The 20,650-nt window shown below is 45.7% G+C and overlaps 1 protein-coding gene across 2 annotated transcripts in view; it reads right to left on the bottom strand.

The window, feature by feature from the left end:
- NOX1 (NADPH oxidase 1) overlaps positions 1–18,286 on the bottom strand; it is an 81,556-nt gene extending 63,270 nt beyond the window's left edge. For both annotated transcript variants that reach the window (XM_069748574.1, XM_069748576.1), the window contains exon 1: positions 18,164–18,286. In XM_069748574.1, coding sequence (XP_069604675.1) covers positions 18,164–18,208 — 45 coding nt within the window. In that variant the 5' untranslated portion in view covers positions 18,209–18,286. The remainder of the gene's footprint in view (positions 1–18,163) is intronic.
- Positions 18,287–20,650: the final 2,364 nt, after the last annotated feature.

The raw sequence follows: 20,650 nt of genomic DNA, 5'->3' as shown, positions 1-20,650 counted from the left end.
GACCTACTGGTTCAGCACTGTAGTTGGACCTCACAATCAGATTTAGGTCTTTTTCTATATCTATGTGTAATGTGCTGTGCACCTTCACATTCTGTCTCTAAGGCTGTAAAATCCAAAAATGGCTGCTGCTTTCCCTACTCTTATCTTTCTAAGAGGCTGTCAATGGCATAACTAGAGTTTCATCGACCCCAATGCAAAATTTGGGGTCGATGGCTTGCGCAGGCGTGTACTACGGAGGACAGAGAATGAACTTCAATCCAATATAGCGGCCAGCATGCAGCCAGCGGGTAAGGAAAGGGTGAACCAAACACCCGAAAACTCCGCCCATATGACCGAAAACCGGTCCCGCCAAATTCAGGTGACAGGTTCCCTTTATTTAGCCTGTTAGGGTTATGGCTTGTTCACTATCATATTTAGGAAAGGCCAGGTGATGCAAATTTCCCAGCTTTATAAAAACCCAGCCTCCTCTAACAAAAAACTGCAGCCATGAGTTCTTCTAAGCAGCTGCCTAGCACTCTGAAAATAAAAATGTGGAAGCCAAAGCTGGAGATGGCTATAAACAGATAGAAAAGCATTTTGAAGTTGCCTTTGCTTCAGTTTGAAGTGTAATTATAAGAAATGGTATTTATCAGGAATAGTAGAGGTCAAGATAAAGTCTGGAAGACCAAGCAAAATTTCAGTGAGAGTTCCTCATAGGATTGCTAGAGAGGCAAATCAGAACCCACGCTTGACTACAAAAGGCTTTCAGAAAGGTTTAGCAGACTCTGGAGTTGTGGTACATTGTTCTACTGTTGTTCTACTGTTCAGAGACACCTGCACAAATATGGCCTTTATGGAAGAGTCATCAAAACAAAACCTCTCCATACAAGACGCCCCATGTATCTCACAAAACCGGAAGAATTTTGCCAAGGAAGAATGGATGAAAATCCCTCAAACAAAAATTGAAAGACTGACTACAAAAAGCATTTACAAGTTGTGATAGGTTCAAGAGGGAATACTTACTAGGTACTAACTATACAGGGTGCCCAAACTTTGGCATCAGCACATTTGACTTTTTGTAATTTTTAAAATGCAAACAATTAAAATATATGTTTTTTGCCTAAAATACAAAGCAACTGTGTTATCTGTAACTTTAGGCCTTTTAGAGATCATTTAATCTTCAACTTGCTTAACTGTTCACAATAAGAGTAATTTTGATCAGAGGTGCCCAAACGTTTACATACCACTGGATATGCGCATCATCCTGATATTTATGTTTCTCATCCTGGTATATATGTCCCTCATCCTAGCCCTATCGTGGTATATATCCCCCACTTTGGTATATGTCCTCCGTTCTGCCTCGGTTTTTTAATATACATACAGTATAAAAATAAACCATTATACTTACCTCCCTTCCGCTCCCCTACGTCATCTTCTGAAGCCGGCAGCTGACTTCAGTGTGCAACCAACGGGAGAGCGTCACGTCATTGCCAAACGTCCCCAGTCACGTGCATGCCAGCGTCAGCTGCTGGCCTCTGATTGGTCTAACAGCGACAAAGCAAGCAGCCGCAGGAACTCGAACATATTATTCGAGCACGCCGGTTAGCACCCGAGCATGTTCAAATAGCACGTTATCCGAGCACGTTTGCTCATCACTAGTGGGTCCTAATGTGGCATTTTAACTTTCTAGGGGAGAAATATGTCAACACTAATACTTTCTAAAAGGCCATAATTACTTTTTACATTATTACTTTCAATTAAGAGAACTTAGGAGGCAATTACTAGTGTATAAGGCAAAAAGGAGGCACCATTGCTTTCTTACTTTCTAGGGTTCACTCAGTGGACGCTATTCTTTTCATGGTTTATGTCTGTTTTGTATAATTTTTTGGGGGTAATTTAAGTAATGAAAATTATTTTTTTCATAATTTCGGTACTCAGGGGTATTGTGCCACACAGCAAGTGCAGTAGTAGAGGAAATAGGGCAGGCCAACAACAAGCTCAGAATTGTTGGTAGCAGCCGGTTGAGGAGTTTGTGTAGGTTGGGAATAGATGAGGACGCTGCTGGGAATATATGAAGTCAAATTTGTCTGTGTTACAAATTCAGACAAGTCGTTGCTGAGCGAAGTCATCATGGTGGCCTGGGTCAGATTGTAAAGCTTGGAAAAGTGAACGACTCCAAAAGGAAGAAAAGTCATGGCTGAGTGAAGTCATCATGGCGATCTGGGCCAAATTGTAAAGCTTGGAAAAGTGAACGACTCCAAAAGGAAGAAAAGTCGTGGCTGAGTGAAGTCATCATGGTGGTCTTGGCCAGATTGTAAAGCTTGGAAAAGTGAACGACTCCAAAAGGAAGAAAAGTTGTGGCTGAGGGAAGTCATCATGGCATCCTGGGCCAGACTGTAAAGACTGGAAAAGTGAACGACTCCAAAAGGAAGAAAAGTCATGGCTGAGAGAAGATATCATGGCGGTCTGGCCCAGATTGTAAAGCTTGGAAAAGTGAACGACTCCAAAAGGAAGAAAAGTCGTGGCTGAGTGAAGTCATCATGGTGGTCTGGGCCAGATTGTAAAGCTTGGAAAAGTGAATGACTCCAAAAGGAAGAAAAGTCATGGCTGAGAGAAGATATCATGGCGGTCTGGCCCAGATTGTAAAGACTGGAAAAATGAACAATTCAAGTAAAAAAGGGCATCACTTATAAGTCACTAGCTATAATTGCACTGTAATCTCTTGTATGACCTGCAAAACTGGTATCTACCCCTGTATGGTGCTAATATTGGTCTTGATTATTGTCTTGTGTATTTTATTCAGTAACGGCTTTGTCATCTGCTGAGGTGCTCACTGCTCGCTTGTCATCTGCTGAGATGCCCTCTGCTCGATTGCCATCTGCTTTGTTACCTGCTGAGTAGAGATTAGCGGTGTTCGAGTCGAACTGTTCGCCAATTTCAAATTCGAGCTGTTTTGGGCGGTAACATAGTAACATAGTTATTAAGGTTGAAGGAAGACTTTAAGTCCATCTAGTTCAACTCATAGCCTAACCTAACATGCCCTAACATGTTGATCCAGAGGAAGGCAAAGAAAACCATGTGGCAAAGAGTAAGCTCCACATTGGGGAAAAAAATTCCTTCCCGACTCCACATACGGCAATCAGACTAGTTCCCTGGATCAACGCCCTATCAAGGAATCTAGTGTATATACCCTGTAACATTATACTTTTCCAGAAAGGCATCCAGTCCCCTCTTAAATTTAAGTAATGAATCACTCATTACAACATCATACGGCAGAGAGTTCCATAGTCTCACTGCTCTTACAGTAAAGAATCCGCGTCTGTAATTATGCTTAAACCTTTTTTCCTCCAAATGCAGAGGATGCCCCCTTGTCCCGGTTTCAGGTCTATGATTAAAAAGATCATCAGAAAGGTCTTTGTACTGTCCCCTCATATATTTATACATTAAAGATCACGCCTCAGCCATCATTTTTCCAAACTAAATAGCCCCAAGTGTAATAACCTATCTTGGTATTGCAGACCCCCCAGTCCTCTAATAACCTTGGTCGCTCTTCTCTGCACCTGCTCTAGTTCAGCTATGTATTTCTTATACATTCGAGCTGTTTTGGGCAGTGTTCGAGTCGTTCGACAAACCCGAACAATTTGCTTAAAATTCGGCTGTTCGAGTTTTTGTTTGATAACTGTTCGTTCACCAAAAGCCTAACTTGATTTGCACATTAAAACTGTTTATCATTGTTAATAGACTGTTTCAGTGTATAGTGGGCAGGGGATAGATCTGTGCTGAAATAAAGCCAATCTCCATTTTTTTTTCTTTCCCACATTTACAGTGGGGCGGTGCAGTCTCTCAGCCTATCAGCAGTGCACACACACAGCAATGTGCATGTGATGCACACAAGCAAGGGCATGTGTCATTGGCTGTGTATGTCACATGTCCTTGCCCTATAAGACCCAGCTATTTTCCCCATCGCCCTCATTTCCTCACTGCTGCAGCTTAGTGTTAGACCACGCCGCTGCTGCTGTGGGCGCTATGCAGACTAAGAGTCTTTTTTGCGAGCAAATTTTCTGAGAGATAGGTTTAGGGAGTCGGGAGTTGAGACTAGTTGTAATATCAGCCCTTTTCAGGAGAGGTTAATGCAGTTCATAGCACTTTTTGCCAGGCAGGTCTGTGCCAGTGCTGTGCAAGTGTTTTTCACAGCATTTGGTGTAATCTAGCTCAGCCAATCCTTTTGGGCTAATTACACCACCTGTGAATCTAAATTTTTACTGCATCTAACCCAGTGAATCATTTTCGGCCTAGGAGCAGTGTCTGCAAGTCATCTGCGTAGCCCGCCTGTGAAGCTACACCGCCTGTGTATCTAAATTTTTACTGCCTCTAACCCAGTAAATCGTTTTGGGCCTAGGAGCAGTGTCTACACGTCAGCAGAGTAGCCCACCTGTGAAGCTAACTACACTGCCTGTGTATCTAAATTTTTACTGCATCTAACCGAGTAAATCGCTTTCGGCCTAGTAGCAGTGTCTGCACGTCAGCGGAGTAGCCCGCCTGTGAATCTAGCTACACCGCCTGTGTATCTAATAATTTTTTGCTGCATCTAACCCAGTAAATCGTTTTGGGCCTAGTAGCAGTGTCTGCACGTCAGCGGAGTAGCCCGCCTGTGAAGCTAGCTGCACCACCTGTGTATCTAATAATTTTTTCCCGAGTCTAACCCAGTAATTCGTTTGGACTAGTACCACAGTTTGGCCACTCAGCTCTGTTCGGTTTCCATCCATTGTTTTTTGTGCCAACTACTACAGAGTTGCCAATTAGTAAAGCACCAAAATGAGTGGCAAAAGGCCTGCTGCTGGTGGAAAGGGGAATAGGCGTGTTGGAAAGGGAAAAAAAGGTTGTGTCCGTGGGGTAGGTGGTAAAGCAACAGTAACATCTGCAGAAGAAAGACCATCTTCCAGCCAAAGTAAGATGTCTACTTCTTTTCGTGGACAATCTGATATGATCCCTTACTTACGAACATCGCTACGAGCATTGCCAAAAATTCCAGATGAGGCACAAAAAAAGCAGGTGCTTGAACGGATATCAAGTGCTCGTTCAAGTGGGCTCTCCTCCACCTCAACTTCAACATCACAAATACTCCAGTCCTCAGAGGTGTCACCCCAATCGCACTTGCTTCCTCACAGCTCCCAAGTCTCCAGCCGCCTGTCTGAGTATAGGGTGACACAGATGGTTGAGTCTGCAGAGCTGTTTACTCATACTATAGCCTGGGAATCAGAGGTCTGCTCCAGAGCTTCTGTGAATCCAGATGAGGAAATGATCTGCACTGATGACCAGAATCTTTGTGAGTCGGATCCAGGCCCAGATGAAGAAGGTTCTCAGCATAATGTAGACCCTCTTTCCCAAACTGTAACTCCTGTTGGTGGAGACAAAGAGGAAGATGATGATGAGACTGAGATACCTGATTGGAACGAAAACTTGACTTTTCGGTCAGGGCAGGAAGAGGTTGGCTCTGAGGAAGACGGGTCTGAGAACACACAGGGTGATGATGACGGTTGGAGACCCCACTTACTGTCAACCCACAGTCCGCCAGTCCATGAGGTCAGCAGAGGAGGTGGAGGAGGATGCTAGTGACGAGTCTGACGACGCGGTTAGGTTGCGCCCTCCTGGACAGAGATGGAGTACTGGAAGCTTGTCAACAACTGCATCCTCAACACAACTGTGCCTCTGAGCACAAGTCGTGGTGGCTCTTCAGGTCGCATGGGCACTAAGCCTTGCATAGCCTGGGTATTTTTTGAGATCGCAAAGTATGACCCAACTCATGTTGTCTGTAAAATTTGTCACCAAAATCTCAGTAGAGGCCAAAAAATGAATAGTTTGAGTACTTCATGCATGAACTGTCACATGGATATGAGGCATACGTTGCAATGGGAAGCTCACCTAGTTGGCCGGGCCAATCACTGTCTGCCCCATCAAGTGCATACACGGCCTCTTCATCCTCTGTGACTGTAGGGACAGCAGTAACACATGGATTTCGATGCAGACCTTCCACCTCTTTACCCGCAACAGCCAGTGTGATTGGCAGGTTGTCAGGACATTTGCAAGTGGAAACACCTGTTGGTGTTGAGCGCTCTCCGACAACGAGACCACCACATTTTGATCAAGGCAACATAATATCTCCGCCTGCACCTTCCTCACAGACCAGCAGTTTGCGGGGGACACCCTACTCAACCCCGTCTAACCACGGCAGCCAGCCCTCGGTCCCTCAGATGTGGACAAGTAAAAGATCTTTTCCTCCTAGCCATGACAAAGCTAAGAGGCTGAGTTTCACCATCTGCAAGCTGTTGGCTACAGAAATTCTGCCTTTCCGCCTGGTGGACACAGAGGATTTTGGAGACCTTATGTCCGTCACGGTGCCCCAGTTTCAGATGCTCAATCGCCACTACTTCTCAAAGAAAGCTGTGCCTGCGCTACACCAGCATGTCGCACACAACATCACCGCTTCCTTGAGAAACTCTGTGTGTGACAAGGTGCATTTCACCACAGACACTTGGATAAGTAGACATGGATAGGGGCGTTACATGTCAGTGACTGGGCACTGGGTAACTATGGTGACATCAGGAGAAGGGACTGCTGTCCAAGTCTTGCCGTCCCCATGAGTTGCGCTTCGATCCTCTGTATCTATAATTCCTTCACTGCTTCAGCCTCCTCAACCTCCTCTCGGTCCTCCACCTGCACCCAATGCCTGTCTGGTAATGCCACCCACGTTGTAACTGCGCAGAAGGAATCCTGCACACCTCCTCACTATGCTGTCACCAGGGCTCAACGGCATCAGGCAGTGTTTACATTGAAATGTCTGGGAAATGTGAGTCACACAGCTGAAGAGTTGTGGTCAGCTCTGGAGACCGAGTTCCATCAATGGTTGTCTCCACTGAACCTGCAGCCAGGGAAGGCCGTGTGCGACACTGCTGCAAACCTGGGTGCGGCCCTTTGTCGGGGCAATGTCACACAAGTGCCTTGTATGGCTCACGTTTTGAACCTGGTTGTCCAGCAATTTTTAGCCCACTATCCCGGACTAGATGGGCTTCTGCAGAGGGCACGGTCGCTGTGTGCTCACTTCCGACGTTTGCATCCTGCAGCTCAACGACTTACATCTCTACAGAAGTTGTTGGGCCTGCCAGTTCACCCGCTGATATGCGATGTGCCCACACGGTGGAATTCAACTCTACACATGTTGCAGCGACTGTGCGACGATCCCTGGCGCAATACCTTATGACGTATAGCCTGGGCCAACGAGATCCAGAGGTGGGGCAAATCACGCTACAGCAGTGGTCTCAGATCAGGGACCTATGCACCCTTCTGCACAGTTTTGAAATTGCGACGAAGATGTTTAGTGCTGATGATGCAATTATCAGCATGACTATTCCGGTCATTTACATGCTGGAGCACACTGTAAGACTCATGCTGGTGTGGTAGATGGAGGCAGGTATATCTCGCCCAGGTGTTTGTCCTATGTGAACTAGGCCACTCAGTATCTTCAGGGTGCTAATGGGTTAATGATTGCAGGAATAAAAGATGACCAGCTGGGTGTTTCCAGTGTCTGCCTGGGGCACACAGATTGCCTGCCTGTGTGGGACAAACGTGAGTGAAGAGCTCTGCTCAAGAAATGTGTGATGTTAGCTGGGTGGGAGAAGCCCCCCCAGTTGTTGAGATAGCAACGTATTTTGTTTAGTTAGTGCCGGACAGGCTAGGATTTATTTTTATGTTTTGTTTTTTGTGTTGCTTTCACGTTAATAAATCTGACCAGAGGTCAGCCTGCTCAGAAACCTGCTGTACGCCTCAGATTCAATGCACAAACCACGTGTCCTTTGACCCCAGCAAAGGCGATCCCAGAGTGTTTTGTCACATTGTGGTGGAGAACGCGGGCATACCGTGGCACAGGCGACAGAATGGAAGACGTGGTGAAAGCCTTAGTACAGTCCACTGCCGTACAGCAGCAGGCCACTGCCGCACAGCACGAAGCTAATCGCTTGATGGCCGCACAGCTGAAGGAGTTAGTGGACATGACGGTTGCAGACCGCCAACTTCTCCAACAGGTGGCGCAGCGCCTGGTGAGCATGCCTGACGCTGACCCGGAAGCAGAGTCCAGAAGGATCCATGTGAGTCGATACTGGCAAAAGCTGACTGCAGAAGATGACGTCGAGGCATACCTGACAACGTTTGAGCGGACGGCATTGAGAGAGAAGTGGCCGAAGGCACGATGGGCCGATTTGATTGCCCCGTTTCTCGCCGGCGAGGCCCAAAAAGCTTACCATGATTTGGACCCGGAGGTCGCTCAGGACTTTGAGAAGCTGAAAGCTGAGATCCTGGCCCGGCTGGGTGTGACGACGGCTGTCCGTGCACAGAGGGTACATCAGTGGACATACCAGCAAGATAAACCGGCGCAGTCTCAGATGTTCGACCTGATCTACTTGACAAAGAAATGGCTGCAACCCGAGGTACTGACAATACTCGAAATAATCCAGCGGGTTGTCCTGGACAAGTACCTGAGAGTACTACCCCCAGCGCTGAAAAGGTGGGTAAGCCAAGGAAATCCCACGACAGCGGATCAACTTGTGGAGTTGGTCGAGCGTTATTCCGTGGCAGAAGGACTTCCCGACGACACCGCCAACTCCCGGTCTGTGCCTCCTCCTCGTGGAACCGGTAAGACTGTTCCAGGGACCACGGGTGAAGGAAAATCGCTTAAAACTGTGGGGGAAGAGTCCGGGACTGCTCGCACTCCGAGACCAAGAGTATTGGACGGTGGTCTCAGTAGGGGACCTGTTAGGTGTTTCCGCTGCCATGAGAAGGGTCATGTTTCTGCGAACTGTCCTGTTACCGCTGAACCCATGCAGTGCGACGTTATAGACTCTAGAAAACGCATGTCTTTGGTTACACAGCTAGTGAGTGTGAATGCGGGTCAAAATGATACAGTGAAACACCTGTGTGAATTATCTGTTGATGGGAAAAATGTTGTGGCATTACTAGACTCTGGAAGTGTGGTGACTCTGGTGAAAGCTAGTCTGGTGGCACTTCCGTCTGGTCCGTCTGACAAGTTTTCTGTGACGTGTGTGCATGGTGACACCCGCTCGTACTTAACAGCGGTCATATGGATTTCTACTCCCTATGGGTCAGTGCAGCACAAAGTGGGACTCGTTCCCGCATTGTTACAGGATGTGATCCTGGGCAGGGATTTTCCCTATTTCTGGCAGTTGTGGGAGAATCAGTTGCTCCTTCACGGTAGCTGTACCCGTGAATCTTCTCCCATGCCATCTGGAGGTCCCGAGTCCCTAGAGGAGACCCCACAGGAAGATGTTGCTGGGGAGGTTAGTGAATCTAACCTTTAGTACCCCTTCTCCGTCATGGCGGGGGAAACAGAGGAAACTGAGGAACCTCAGCGAGAGGCGGAGGCAGACAGCCATCCGGCACCCTGCCTGCCAGATTTGGGAGTCCAGGTGGATGACTTCCACAGCGAGCAAATGAAAGATCCTACCCTGACTCCGGCTAGGAAAAATGTAAAAATGATAGATGGGGTACCCGTAGAACCTGACACTAGGCTAGCGTACCCGTATATGGTTCTTGAAAATGATTTGCTCTACCAGGTAGAAAAAAAAGGGGAAGACACAGTGCAACGGTTAGTGGTACCCAAACCTTATCGGCGGAAGGTACTGGATTTGGCCCAGGGACATATAATGGGGGGACATCTGGGGGTACAGAAAACCACAGAAAGGATATTGCATTGTTTTGTGTGGCCTGGAATACATTGTGATGTGCGTAACTATTGTGAGTCCTGTCCAGAGTGCCAAATCGCGGCCTCTAAATCTCAGTTCCGTAGCCCTTTGGTACCCCTTCCTATCATCGGGGTCCCTTTTGAGAGAATTGGGATGGATTTGGTTGGGCCCCTTCCCCGATCCGCACTTGGGCACCAACATATCCTCGTCATCGTGGACTATGCCACTCGTTACCCGGAAGCCGTCCCTTTGCGTAACACAGCTAAAAAGACGATCGCCAAGGAATTGGTACAAGTGTTTAGTCGGGTGGGAATTCCAAAACAGATACTCACCGACCAGGGGACTCCCTTTATGTCGAGGGTAATGAAGGAGCTCTGCAGGCTCTTACAAATAGACCCGTTGCGTACGTCTGTCTATCACCCTCAAACAGATGGCCTGGTTGAGCGCTTCAACAAAACCTTAAAACAGATGCTCCGGAAGGCGATAGACAAAGATGGGAAGAACTGGGATTACTTGTTACCCTATTTGCTGTTTGCCATTAGGGAAGTTCCCCAGTCTTCCACAGGGTTTTCGCCTTTCGAACTGTTGTACGCCCGTCGTCCCCGGGGACTGCTGGACGTCGCAAAAGAAACCTGGGAAGGTCAAGTCACTCCCTTTAAAACGGTGATCGACCATGTAACACAAATGCAGGATCGTATTGCCGCTGTCATGCCCATTGTTAGGGACCATATGTTACAGGCCCAGGGAGCCCAGAGGCAAAGTTATGATAGAGGCGCTAAGGTCCGTACATTTGCACCCGGCGATAGGGTGTTGGTCCTAATCCCTACGGTGGATAGTAAATTCCTGGCGAAATGGCAGGGCCCATTTGAGGTCCGAGAAAGAGTTGGTGAAGTGAACTATAAAGTGTACCAGCCGGGTAAGAGAAAACCGGAACAGATTTATCATGTGAATCTGATAAAATCCTGGAAAGACCGCTCTGCCCTAACGGCGGATCTGCCCCGTCCGGTTTGTTCACCTACTGTACCAGAGGTGCAGGTTGCTGAGACTCTCTCAGAACGACAAAAATCTGAGGTTAAGCAATTTTTGTTACAGAACCGACAGTTTTTCTCCGAAAAACCTGGCCGGACTAAGTTGGTGAAACATGAGATTGTCACAGAGCCTGGCGTCACTGTTCATGTGAAGCCCTATCGGATTCCGGAAGCCCGCCGTGAAGCTGTCTCCCGGGAAGTGATGGCAATGTTGGACTTAGGAGTCATTGAGGAGTCACACAGCGCCTGGTCCAGTCCAATTGTGTTGATACCTAAACCGGATGGCTCCATCCGGTTTTGTAATGACTTTAGGAAACTGAATGCAGTTTCTAAATTTGATGCGTACCCTATGCCCCGAGTCGATGAGTTGATCGACCGGCTTGGTAAAGCCCGATACATTACGACCCTGGATTTAACAAAGGGGTACTGGCAGATTCCTCTGGCCGAGGCGGCCAGAGAGAAGACGGCATTTGCTACACCGGAAGGTCTGTTCCAGTATGTCTATATGCCGTTTGGACTTCACGGAGCTCCCGCAACGTTCCAGAGATTGATGGATCGAGTCTTGAGGCCTCACAGACAGTACGCTTCTGCCTACCTGGATGACATCGTAATTTACAGCATGGACTGGGAAACTCATCTCCAGAAGGTACAAGCGGTGATTGATGACCTGCGAGATGCAGGTTTAACGGCAAACCCCAAGAAATGCCACATCGGGCTTGAAGAAGCCCGATACTTGGGCTACGTGATTGGCCGAGGAGTGGTTAAACCCCAGATCGACAAAATACAGGCAATTCAGGGCTGGCCACAACCAGTGAACAAGAAACAAGTGCAGGCTTTCCTGGGGATTGCCGGCTATTATCGCCGGTTCATACCCAATTTTGCAGCCATGGCTACTCCCTTGACGGATCTTACCAAGGGGAAGGGTTCCGTCATGGTAAAATGGACCTCAGCTGCTGAAGAGGCTTTCCACAGCCTGAAACGGGCTTTGTGCTCTCAGCCCGTACTAGTGACTCCTGATTTCAGCAGCGAGTTTGTGGTACAAACTGATGCCTCTGATACTGGTGTCGGAGCTGTACTTTCCCAGGTGAGGGACGGAGTCGAACACCCGGTCCTCTATCTCAGTCGGAAACTGAATGTACATGAGCAGAGGTATGCGGTGGTTGCAAAAGAGTGCCTAGCCATTAAATGGGCTCTCGACTCCCTCAAGTATTACCTGGCTGGTAGGAAGTTTAGGCTGGTCACAGACCATGCCCCTCTCAAGTGGATGCACCTCCACAAGGACCGTAATAGTCGGGTAACCCGGTGGTTCCTTGCCCTGCAGGCTTACTCTTTTACGGTGGAGCACCGACCTGGGGTGCAGATGGGGAACGCCGATGCCCTATCCCGAGTGCACTGTTTCAAAAGTGTTCTTGCTCGACCGGAGTGGTCTGAGCAAGGGGGGGGATATGTAAGACTCATCCTGGTGTGGTAGATGGAGGCAGGTATATCTCGCCCAGGTGTTTGTCCTATGTGAACTAGGCCACTCAGTATCCTCAGGGTGCTAATGGGTTAATGATTGCAGGAATAAAAGATGACCAGCTGGGTGTTTCCAGTGTCTGCCTGGGGCACACAGATTGCCTGCCTGTGTGGGACAAACGTGAGTGAAGAGCTCTGCTCAAGAAATGTGTGATGTTAGCTGGGTGGGAGAAGCCCCCCCAGTTGTTGAGATAGTAACGTATTTTGTTTAGTTAGTGCCGGACAGGCTAGGATTTATTTTTATGTTTTGTTTTTTGTGTTGCTTTCATGTTAATAAATCTGACCTGAGGTCAGCCTGCTCAGAAACCTGCTGTACGCCTCAGATTCAATGCACAAACCACGTGTCCTTTGACCCCAGCAAAGGCGATCCCAGAGTGTTTTGTCACAACACCTTAAACAGTATTCGGAGTCAGGTGGTGGGACATGAGGAGGAGGAGGAGAAACAGGAGGAATCGTATGCGGAAGGGATAATATCTCTAAGGTCCAGACGGTTGGCAGCACCAAGGCGGCTGGCATTGGAGGGTGGGGGAGAGGGATTACCGAGGGCGCATGGTAGCAGCCAAACTGTTGAGGAAAGTGCAGGAGCCGAGGCAGAAGTGGAGGACGAACTGGCGCTGGGCATGGAAGACTCATCAGATGGGGAGACCTTGATCAAATTTCTGTTGTGCGAGGTTGGGGGGAGAGGGCAGAGAAAGGAAGCATGATTCTCACCTCGCCGCCACCAAGACAACAAGGACTTGGACCTCCTGGATGCGCAAGACACATGAGTGCCTTCTTGCTGCACTACCTGCAACATGACCCTCGGATTGTCAGAATCCAAAGTAATGCCGACTATTGGGTTGCCACACTCTTAGATCCCCGGTACAAAAGTAAATTTGGTTAAATTATTCCTGCCATAGAAAGGGATTCACGCATACAGGAGTATCAGCAGAGACTGTTACAGAATCTAACATCTGCTTTTCCACAAAACACCAGTGGTGCACGTAGTCAGTCTCTGAGTTCTAACTTGCCAACCGTGGGACTGTTGAGTCATCACTCAAACCGTAACAGTGACATTGTATCTGGTGGTAACAGCAATTTTTTCCAATCGTTTCAAGAATTTTTTAGACCATCCTTTGCAAGGCAATAGGAGACAAGAAGTCTGACGCATAGCCAACGCCTAGACAGGATGGTACAGGAGTATCTCCAAGTTAACATCGATGCCATGACTGCGGAACTGGACCCTTGCTCATTTTGGGCTTCCAATCTGGAAAAATGTCCTGAGCTCGCCACTCACGCCTTGGAGATCTTGTCGTGCCCCGCAGCCAGCGTTCTCTCTGAACGTGTGTTCAGCGCTGCTGGTGGTGTGCTGACAGATAAGTGCATGCGGATGTCCAGTGACAATGTAGACAGACTAATGTTCATCAAGATGAACAAATCCTGGATCCGCAAGGACTTTTCTACCCCTGTGTCATCCTGGGGAGACTAAAAACTTGATGATTTTTGAAAATCACCTCACCAACCATTTTAAGAAACTCTGGCGAAATTGATGCCACTTAAGTTGTGTCTGTGGCCCAATTTTTGGAAAAAATGGAGACTCTTTTTGGAGTCCCCTTGCTGTGTTTTACATGATGTTGGCATCGTCAATTCCAGGTGGGTGGGGTCGCTCCCTCCCCCTTTTAACCTTTAGAAACTACATACACTACCGTTTATCTAATTACTAATTTTTAACGGCATCTGGCCCAGAAAATCCTTTTGGGCCTATTAGCAGTTTCTGCTACTCCGCAGAGTACCCCACCCATGAAGCAAGCTACACCGCATTCTTCCTTTCTCAATCTAACCCCTCGGATCTGGGGTGTCCGCTCTCCCTCCAGCTCTCTCCTTCTCACAGGTGGACTACCGCGTGTATTTACACTGTGGCGAATCTTTTGGGCCCAGGCATAAGAAGTCGAAGTAATGGATAATATGTGCCCCCTTAGAAACATCCATGACGACCCATTCGAGGAAGCAACTAAACGCCTCAAATAGTGAGCAGGATATGGAGCACCCCATGGGCAAACAGTGATCTATGTAGTATGCTCCTTCACAGAAACAGCCAATAGGCGCACACTATTTGGAGGCACAGGTAGTAACCGGAACACCCCCTCAATGTCTGTTTTGGCCATTAGGGTGTTGTATATGGTACTGTACTTGGTTCTGCGTCGATGTTGTTGTTTACTGACCTGCCCCTTGGATATGACAAATGGTGGATTAGTCTGAATGTATTGGGTTCCTCTTTTGGCACAACTCCCAACGGGGGTACCACTACGTCTTCTAAGGAAAGTGTTCTGAATGGACCCCCCATTCTGCCTAAAGATATTTCTTTTTTAAATTTTTTTGTCACGACGTCTGGGTGTTGGTAGGCTGATTTTAGATTTTTACTCCAGCCTTTCTTGATTTTAGAAGGGCATGACATGCCTATATCTGTGTCTCCTCCTCCTTTTACTCCTCCACCTCTTTTCTTTTCGCCTGACTATATGTACTTGTGACTTTTCCATGTGTTTGTTGTGTCTTCTGAGCAGTTTGCCAGCTTTTGGACACCTTTTAAGGTGTTTTCTATGTGTTTGTATGTGTTTGTGTTTGCCTGCCATTGGTTTCAATGAGGTTCGACGGTGTTCGTCGAACGTTCGACGAACATTCGTCGAACACGCCCCAATTCGACGAACGGAACCGAACTCGAAGCTCAACACTACTGCTGAGGTGCCCACTGCTCGACTGTCATCTGCTGAGGTGCCCACTGCTCGATTGTCATCTGCTTTGTCACCTGCTCAGGTGCCCATTGCTCGCTTGTCATCTGCTGAGGTGCCCATTGCTCACTTGTTATCTGCTGAGGTGCCCACTGCTCGATTGTCATCTGCTGAGGTGCCCACTGCTCAATTGTCTTCTGCTGAGGTACCCACTGCTCGATTGTCATCTGCTGAGGTGCCCACTGCTCGATTGTCATCTGCTGAGGTGCCTACTGCTCGATTGTCATCTACTGTGGTGCCGCTGCTCGATTGGCATCTGCTGAGGTGCCGCTGCTCAATTGGCATCTGCTGAGGTGCCCATTGTTTGATTGTCATCTGCTCTATTGGGGTCCTACTTATGTGTTCTCCCGTGCCCACCTCACCCCCGCACCCACCACCCATGCAGAACGCGTAGTTACTTATTTGCCTGGTAGTTTCAATAAAATGTGTGTTCAATATCAATTCAACATTTAAACTGAAGATTTTCAGCATTTTCTTAGAATTATATACGTTGACTATTGGAAACCAGTTATATTATAAATCATAGAACAAATATTTGTAGCTGTGTGTAACGACGACTTATTCTGTACTCTATAGTGAAACTTGTTTGGTAACTTATGTAGTGGTTTTCATGTACATATTGGGTGTGTACAGATTTGGAAACAAGGTAATTTGCAAGTCCCTTCTGTTCATGACCTGCCTCAGACTGTAATAAGGAGGCGAGACTAAAGGTGCCAATAACTGTAGCTAATGGTCGGCCGACAGCAATCTTTGCTGACTCCCCCATACACTTGCATGCTCGGCTTGACTGACCATGCATGAAAAAGGGGAACTTGTAGTAATGTGCACAACTGATCTATCTACATAGGGAATTTGATATCCCAGTTTTCAAGATTGGTAGATATTCCAGCGATCATACATTTATCACCTGTCTTATGTAAAGGAGATCAATGTATTTAGTAGGGAAATCTCTAGGATGTAATGTGAATGAGGACCTTAACCCCTTCACGAAGCGGCCTATTTCCATTTTTTTCCATTTTCGTTTTTTCCTCCCCCTTATTCCCAGAGCCATAATGCTTTTATTTTTCTGTACACATAGACATTGGTTTTTGTTCCAGGATGAGTTGTACTATTAAATGACACCATTTACTTTGACCAAATAGTGCACTGAAAAACAGGAAAAAAATTCAAAGTGGGGCAAAATTATGAAAAACATTTAATTCTGCTTTTTGGGAACTTTTTTTAAGGTGTACATTTAGTGGTAAAAAAAGACCTTGAAATAGGATTATGCTCATCAGTACAATTACTGCGATACCCAACATGTCCACTTTTTAAAATTATTTTAGTGGTGAAAAAAAAATCAGAAATTAAAAAAAAGCAAATTTGGGGGGTTGTGTCTACATTTTCCGAGAAAATGGAGCTGTGTGATGGCTTATTTTTTTGCGGAGCGAGAGAACCTTTTTATTGATACCGTTCTGGGATAGATGTGTCTTTTTGATTGCTTGTTATAGCATTTTTTTGTAGAATTGCGGCGACCAAAAAGAGCAATTTTGTCGTTCTTATTTTTTTTTCATTTACGATGTTTAAAGATCGGGTTAATTATTTTTATATTTTCATAGATCAAACTTTTCTGAACTTGGTACCACATATGTGTATTTTTATATATATATATTTTAATATATTTTTAATATGGGGGGGGGGTGGGAAATGGGTGAACTGAATTTTTTTTCTTCATATTTTTTTAAACTTTTTTTTTTTACTTTCCACTATCCACTGATCACTTGTGCTATATACAGCAATATCAAAACATTGCAGCCTATAGTAAAAAATAACGCTCTCCTTTCGCAGCCCGGGGACCGTCATGGTTTCAGAGGAGCATCGTAATGACAAGTTGCTGGATGAATGAGCAATTGGCCAGCGGCAGTCTGGTGTGCGCGGTCAGCTTTAATTTTAGAGCTTGGTCATAAGTAAATGATGGTTACATCTAGTAATTATTTCAGGACATCTTAATTTAAAAGTTCTGTTTCAAACAAAGAACTTTCAATATGACAGCTGATCCGGTGATCGCCAAAGTTCTGGCTCTTCAAAACCCCAGCAATGGGGAGTCGAAAGGAAATTAGGGCTCAGCGCCCTCGTCCACCCATCTTTATCATTTCGAGCTACGCCTGGTTTCCTCTTCATTCCCCATTCACATAAGGCTGGTTTGGCACATGGGGAGGTAGGACATGTAGTGGTTGGGGACCATCCATCGGTCAATCACCCGCATGGGGTGGCGTGAGGGAAGTGGGACTGTGAATACTGTGACGATCTCATGAGTATATCAGGCTCATTATCGTCAGTACCGTGTGTTACTTTTCGTCTATTTTTTATTTTATTTTATTTTTTTTAGCTAACAGGTCCAGATTCAGGCTACAATCACCCATTCGTTGTGCTGTCCTTTTTTTTTTTCACTCTGACCCATAGAGTTTTATAGATCCATACATACATCAGTCCATGTCTCCGGTCCGTGAGACTCCGAGCACGTCCTATCCTCATCCGTTCATTAACGTCTATGAGGATCTGGGAGACACAGATGAAGCTAGGAGGACAGACTTTACACTTCCATCCAAGTTTCATCCATTTTTTAACTGATTCATTGATAAGAGCCAATGGATAAAAAAAAGTTTAGTCTACTGACAGTGAGAAAAAATACTGAAGAGACAAGAAGATGTGTGAGTCCAGCCTGACATTGTACCTATACAACGAGACCTACATTACAATCTTTAGAATCAAACACTTGATTTGCATTTTTTTTGCATATTAATGAATCACATGTAAAATTGATTACAACTCATTCATTCACACCTGCAGTTTTTTTTTATGCATTTCTGTCCTGTTTTATTTGTAGATTTGTTCTGCTACAAAAGCCATGCCGTGTATGATACATTGGCAGTATGCCGTATCTACTGTATGTAGTATTTAAGAAACTTAAGAGAATAGATAAGTTTTAATTAATTAATGGTTTAGACTAACTACAAAAAAGTATTGTATTTGGAATCCATTTTTGAAATGCTGTTTATATTGTATTTTTGTATTACTAAAAATATTGGGATTTGAAGAAGTCAAGTGACAGATTTACAAGAATCAAGTAAATAGAACGTCTTACCAGAACTACGGCGGAGAACCAGTGATTAGCCACCCAGTTTCCCATTTCAGTGCCTGTCTTTGCGGTTGTAACTGTCGTACCCTTTCCTCTCCTTCGGCTGCACTCAGAATATTTGCATTTGTCGCTCTCTGTCTTTATTATATTGCATCTATTAGTCACTCCTTTGTCTGTAACAGGTAAATTCCCAGTGTATCTCATAGGAATGAGGAAACAATCCACCTAGTATTGCATGAATCTGATATTTCCAAAGCCTAGCCTTTCCTAGTTTCATAGTTTGAAAAATCATTTTGAGCTTCAGGACAAATACTTTAAAGTTGAAAAATATAACCCTTCGATCTCTCGTTTTTCTGAACAAAAAAAATCACTGTTCAAAATAATCACATCTAGAGGACACACAACAAGTTTTAATGAAAAATTGTACCTTCAGGGTCCCAACCTGTTTCATCGTTCACCAGAAATCCTTCTTTATTTGTATATGGTATTGAGGCGCCTGGTGACCCCTTACTGACAAAAAAAACAGTACACAGGCAGGGATGCTTACCTGTCCAAGGCCTTGGACAGGTGAGCATCTCTGCCTGTGTACTGTTTTTTTTGTCAAGAATAGTGGAGGTTTTTTCCTCTTATGGTGTTTTTTTGACCCCTTACTGAGGTTGAGCAGTTCATCGTACCTTCCCTTCTACTAGTTTTCCATTTATTTACACCCTCATCTTCATTGACTGACAGCTCTGGTTTTAGAGGAGCTAGAGGAGTGTGGAAACATAGTGCCTTGAAAAAGTTTTCATACCCAGTGAACTTTCCACATTTTTTCACGTAACACCCACAAACTTAAATGTATGTTATTGGCATTTTATGTGATACCAGCATAACGTAACAAGAATTTGAGCATTGCAAAGGAAATGATACAGGGTTTTCTAGATATTTTAAATATAAATGCGAAAATTGTGACATGAATTTATATTTGGCTCCCCGAGTACAAACTTTGTGGGACCACTGTCATGGAGTGCCTAGGAACTGTGGGAGCTAACAGGTCCCTAGAACTAGGGGTGCCCTAGTCTATCCCTATCTCCCGGATTACTCCTGAAGGTAGAGACACCAGGTTCACGTGCCTTGCTATACTCCTATATTAACCCTGATCTGTCCCCTCTCCCACCCAATGAGATGGGAAGATGAAGTGTATAGTATAACAAACAAGGTAAGACAGACAGGGTTAAATGAAAATAACAATCATACAAAATACACTCACCAAACAACAGAGTGGAACACAGGAAGTAAAAGAAAGGAGAAACAAAATAGGAAAGGATGGATGAGGATGTGAAAAAAACTCTTGAATAAATCTCCTGAATAAATCTCCAAATGCCAACTACAACCACAAACTACACCTCCAATACCAAACCAGGTAGCAAGAACTAACACTGGCAATTCCCAAGTGCCAGAGGTCAATATATATATATGGAGTGACCAATACTGAACAGCTGATGAAATCCAGGTAGGAAAGCTCCAGGAGCTTCAGCTGAACAGATTAACCCTTGCACTGCTAAAAGATGGTGAAGTACTTCTAACCAGTGCAGGAGTTCGTGACAACAGACACAGCAATCTTCCAGCCCCTCTCTGTCGCAGTGACAACTACCTTTCGCTGCAGTTAGGGTATGTGCACACGTTCAGGTTTTTTCACATTTTTTTCACGATAAAAACGCGATAAAACCGCATTAGAAACCGCAGACATATGCATCCTATCATTTAGAATGCATTCTGCAATTTTTGTGCACATGATGCGTTTTTTTCCGGGGGAAAAACGCATCGCGGTAAAAAAAAGCAGCATGTTCATTAATTTTGCGTTTTTTTTTCGCAATTTTCCCGCTATTCTATGCATTTGGAAAAACGCAAAAAAAAGCATAAAAAATGCATAAAAAACGTGCAAAAAGCGCATAAAAACGCTAAAAAAACGCATGCGGATTTCTGGCAGAAATGTCCGTTTTTTGTCAGGAAAATTTCTGCCAGAAATCCTGACGTGTGCACATACCCTTATTGCTGCAGTCTTTTGGGGTCTGTCTCTACCGGCTTTCAACATCTAGGTGACATTTTTGTCCATTATTCTTTGCACACTCGCTCTGACATATGTGATCAGCAATTTTCAAGTCTTGTCAGAGATTCTATGGGATTTCGATCTTTACTACGACTGTGCCATTCAAATACATGAATATGCTTTTGTGTAAACCATCCATTGTAGCTCTGGCAGGATGTTTAGGGTAGGTTCACATTGCATTAGGGCAATCCGTTTAGTGCATACGCTAGCGGATTGCGCTAACGCAATGTCCCAAAAGGGATCGCGTTTGGCGATCCTGCTAGCGCAGATACCCGATCTGCGCTAGCGAGGAACGGACCTCGGATGCTGCAAGCAGCGTCCAAGGTCCGTCCGAAACTAACGGGACATCGCTAGCGCATGCCAAAATTGGCATGCGCTAGAGATCCGTTAGCACATTGCAGTCA

This window comes from Ranitomeya imitator, chromosome 2 (genome assembly GCF_032444005.1).
Source record: "Ranitomeya imitator isolate aRanImi1 chromosome 2, aRanImi1.pri, whole genome shotgun sequence".
NCBI classification, from domain to species: Eukaryota; Metazoa; Chordata; class Amphibia; order Anura; family Dendrobatidae; genus Ranitomeya; species Ranitomeya imitator.
The sequence above is the reverse complement of the archived record's forward strand: the minus strand, read 5'-3'. Positions and strand labels throughout refer to the sequence as shown.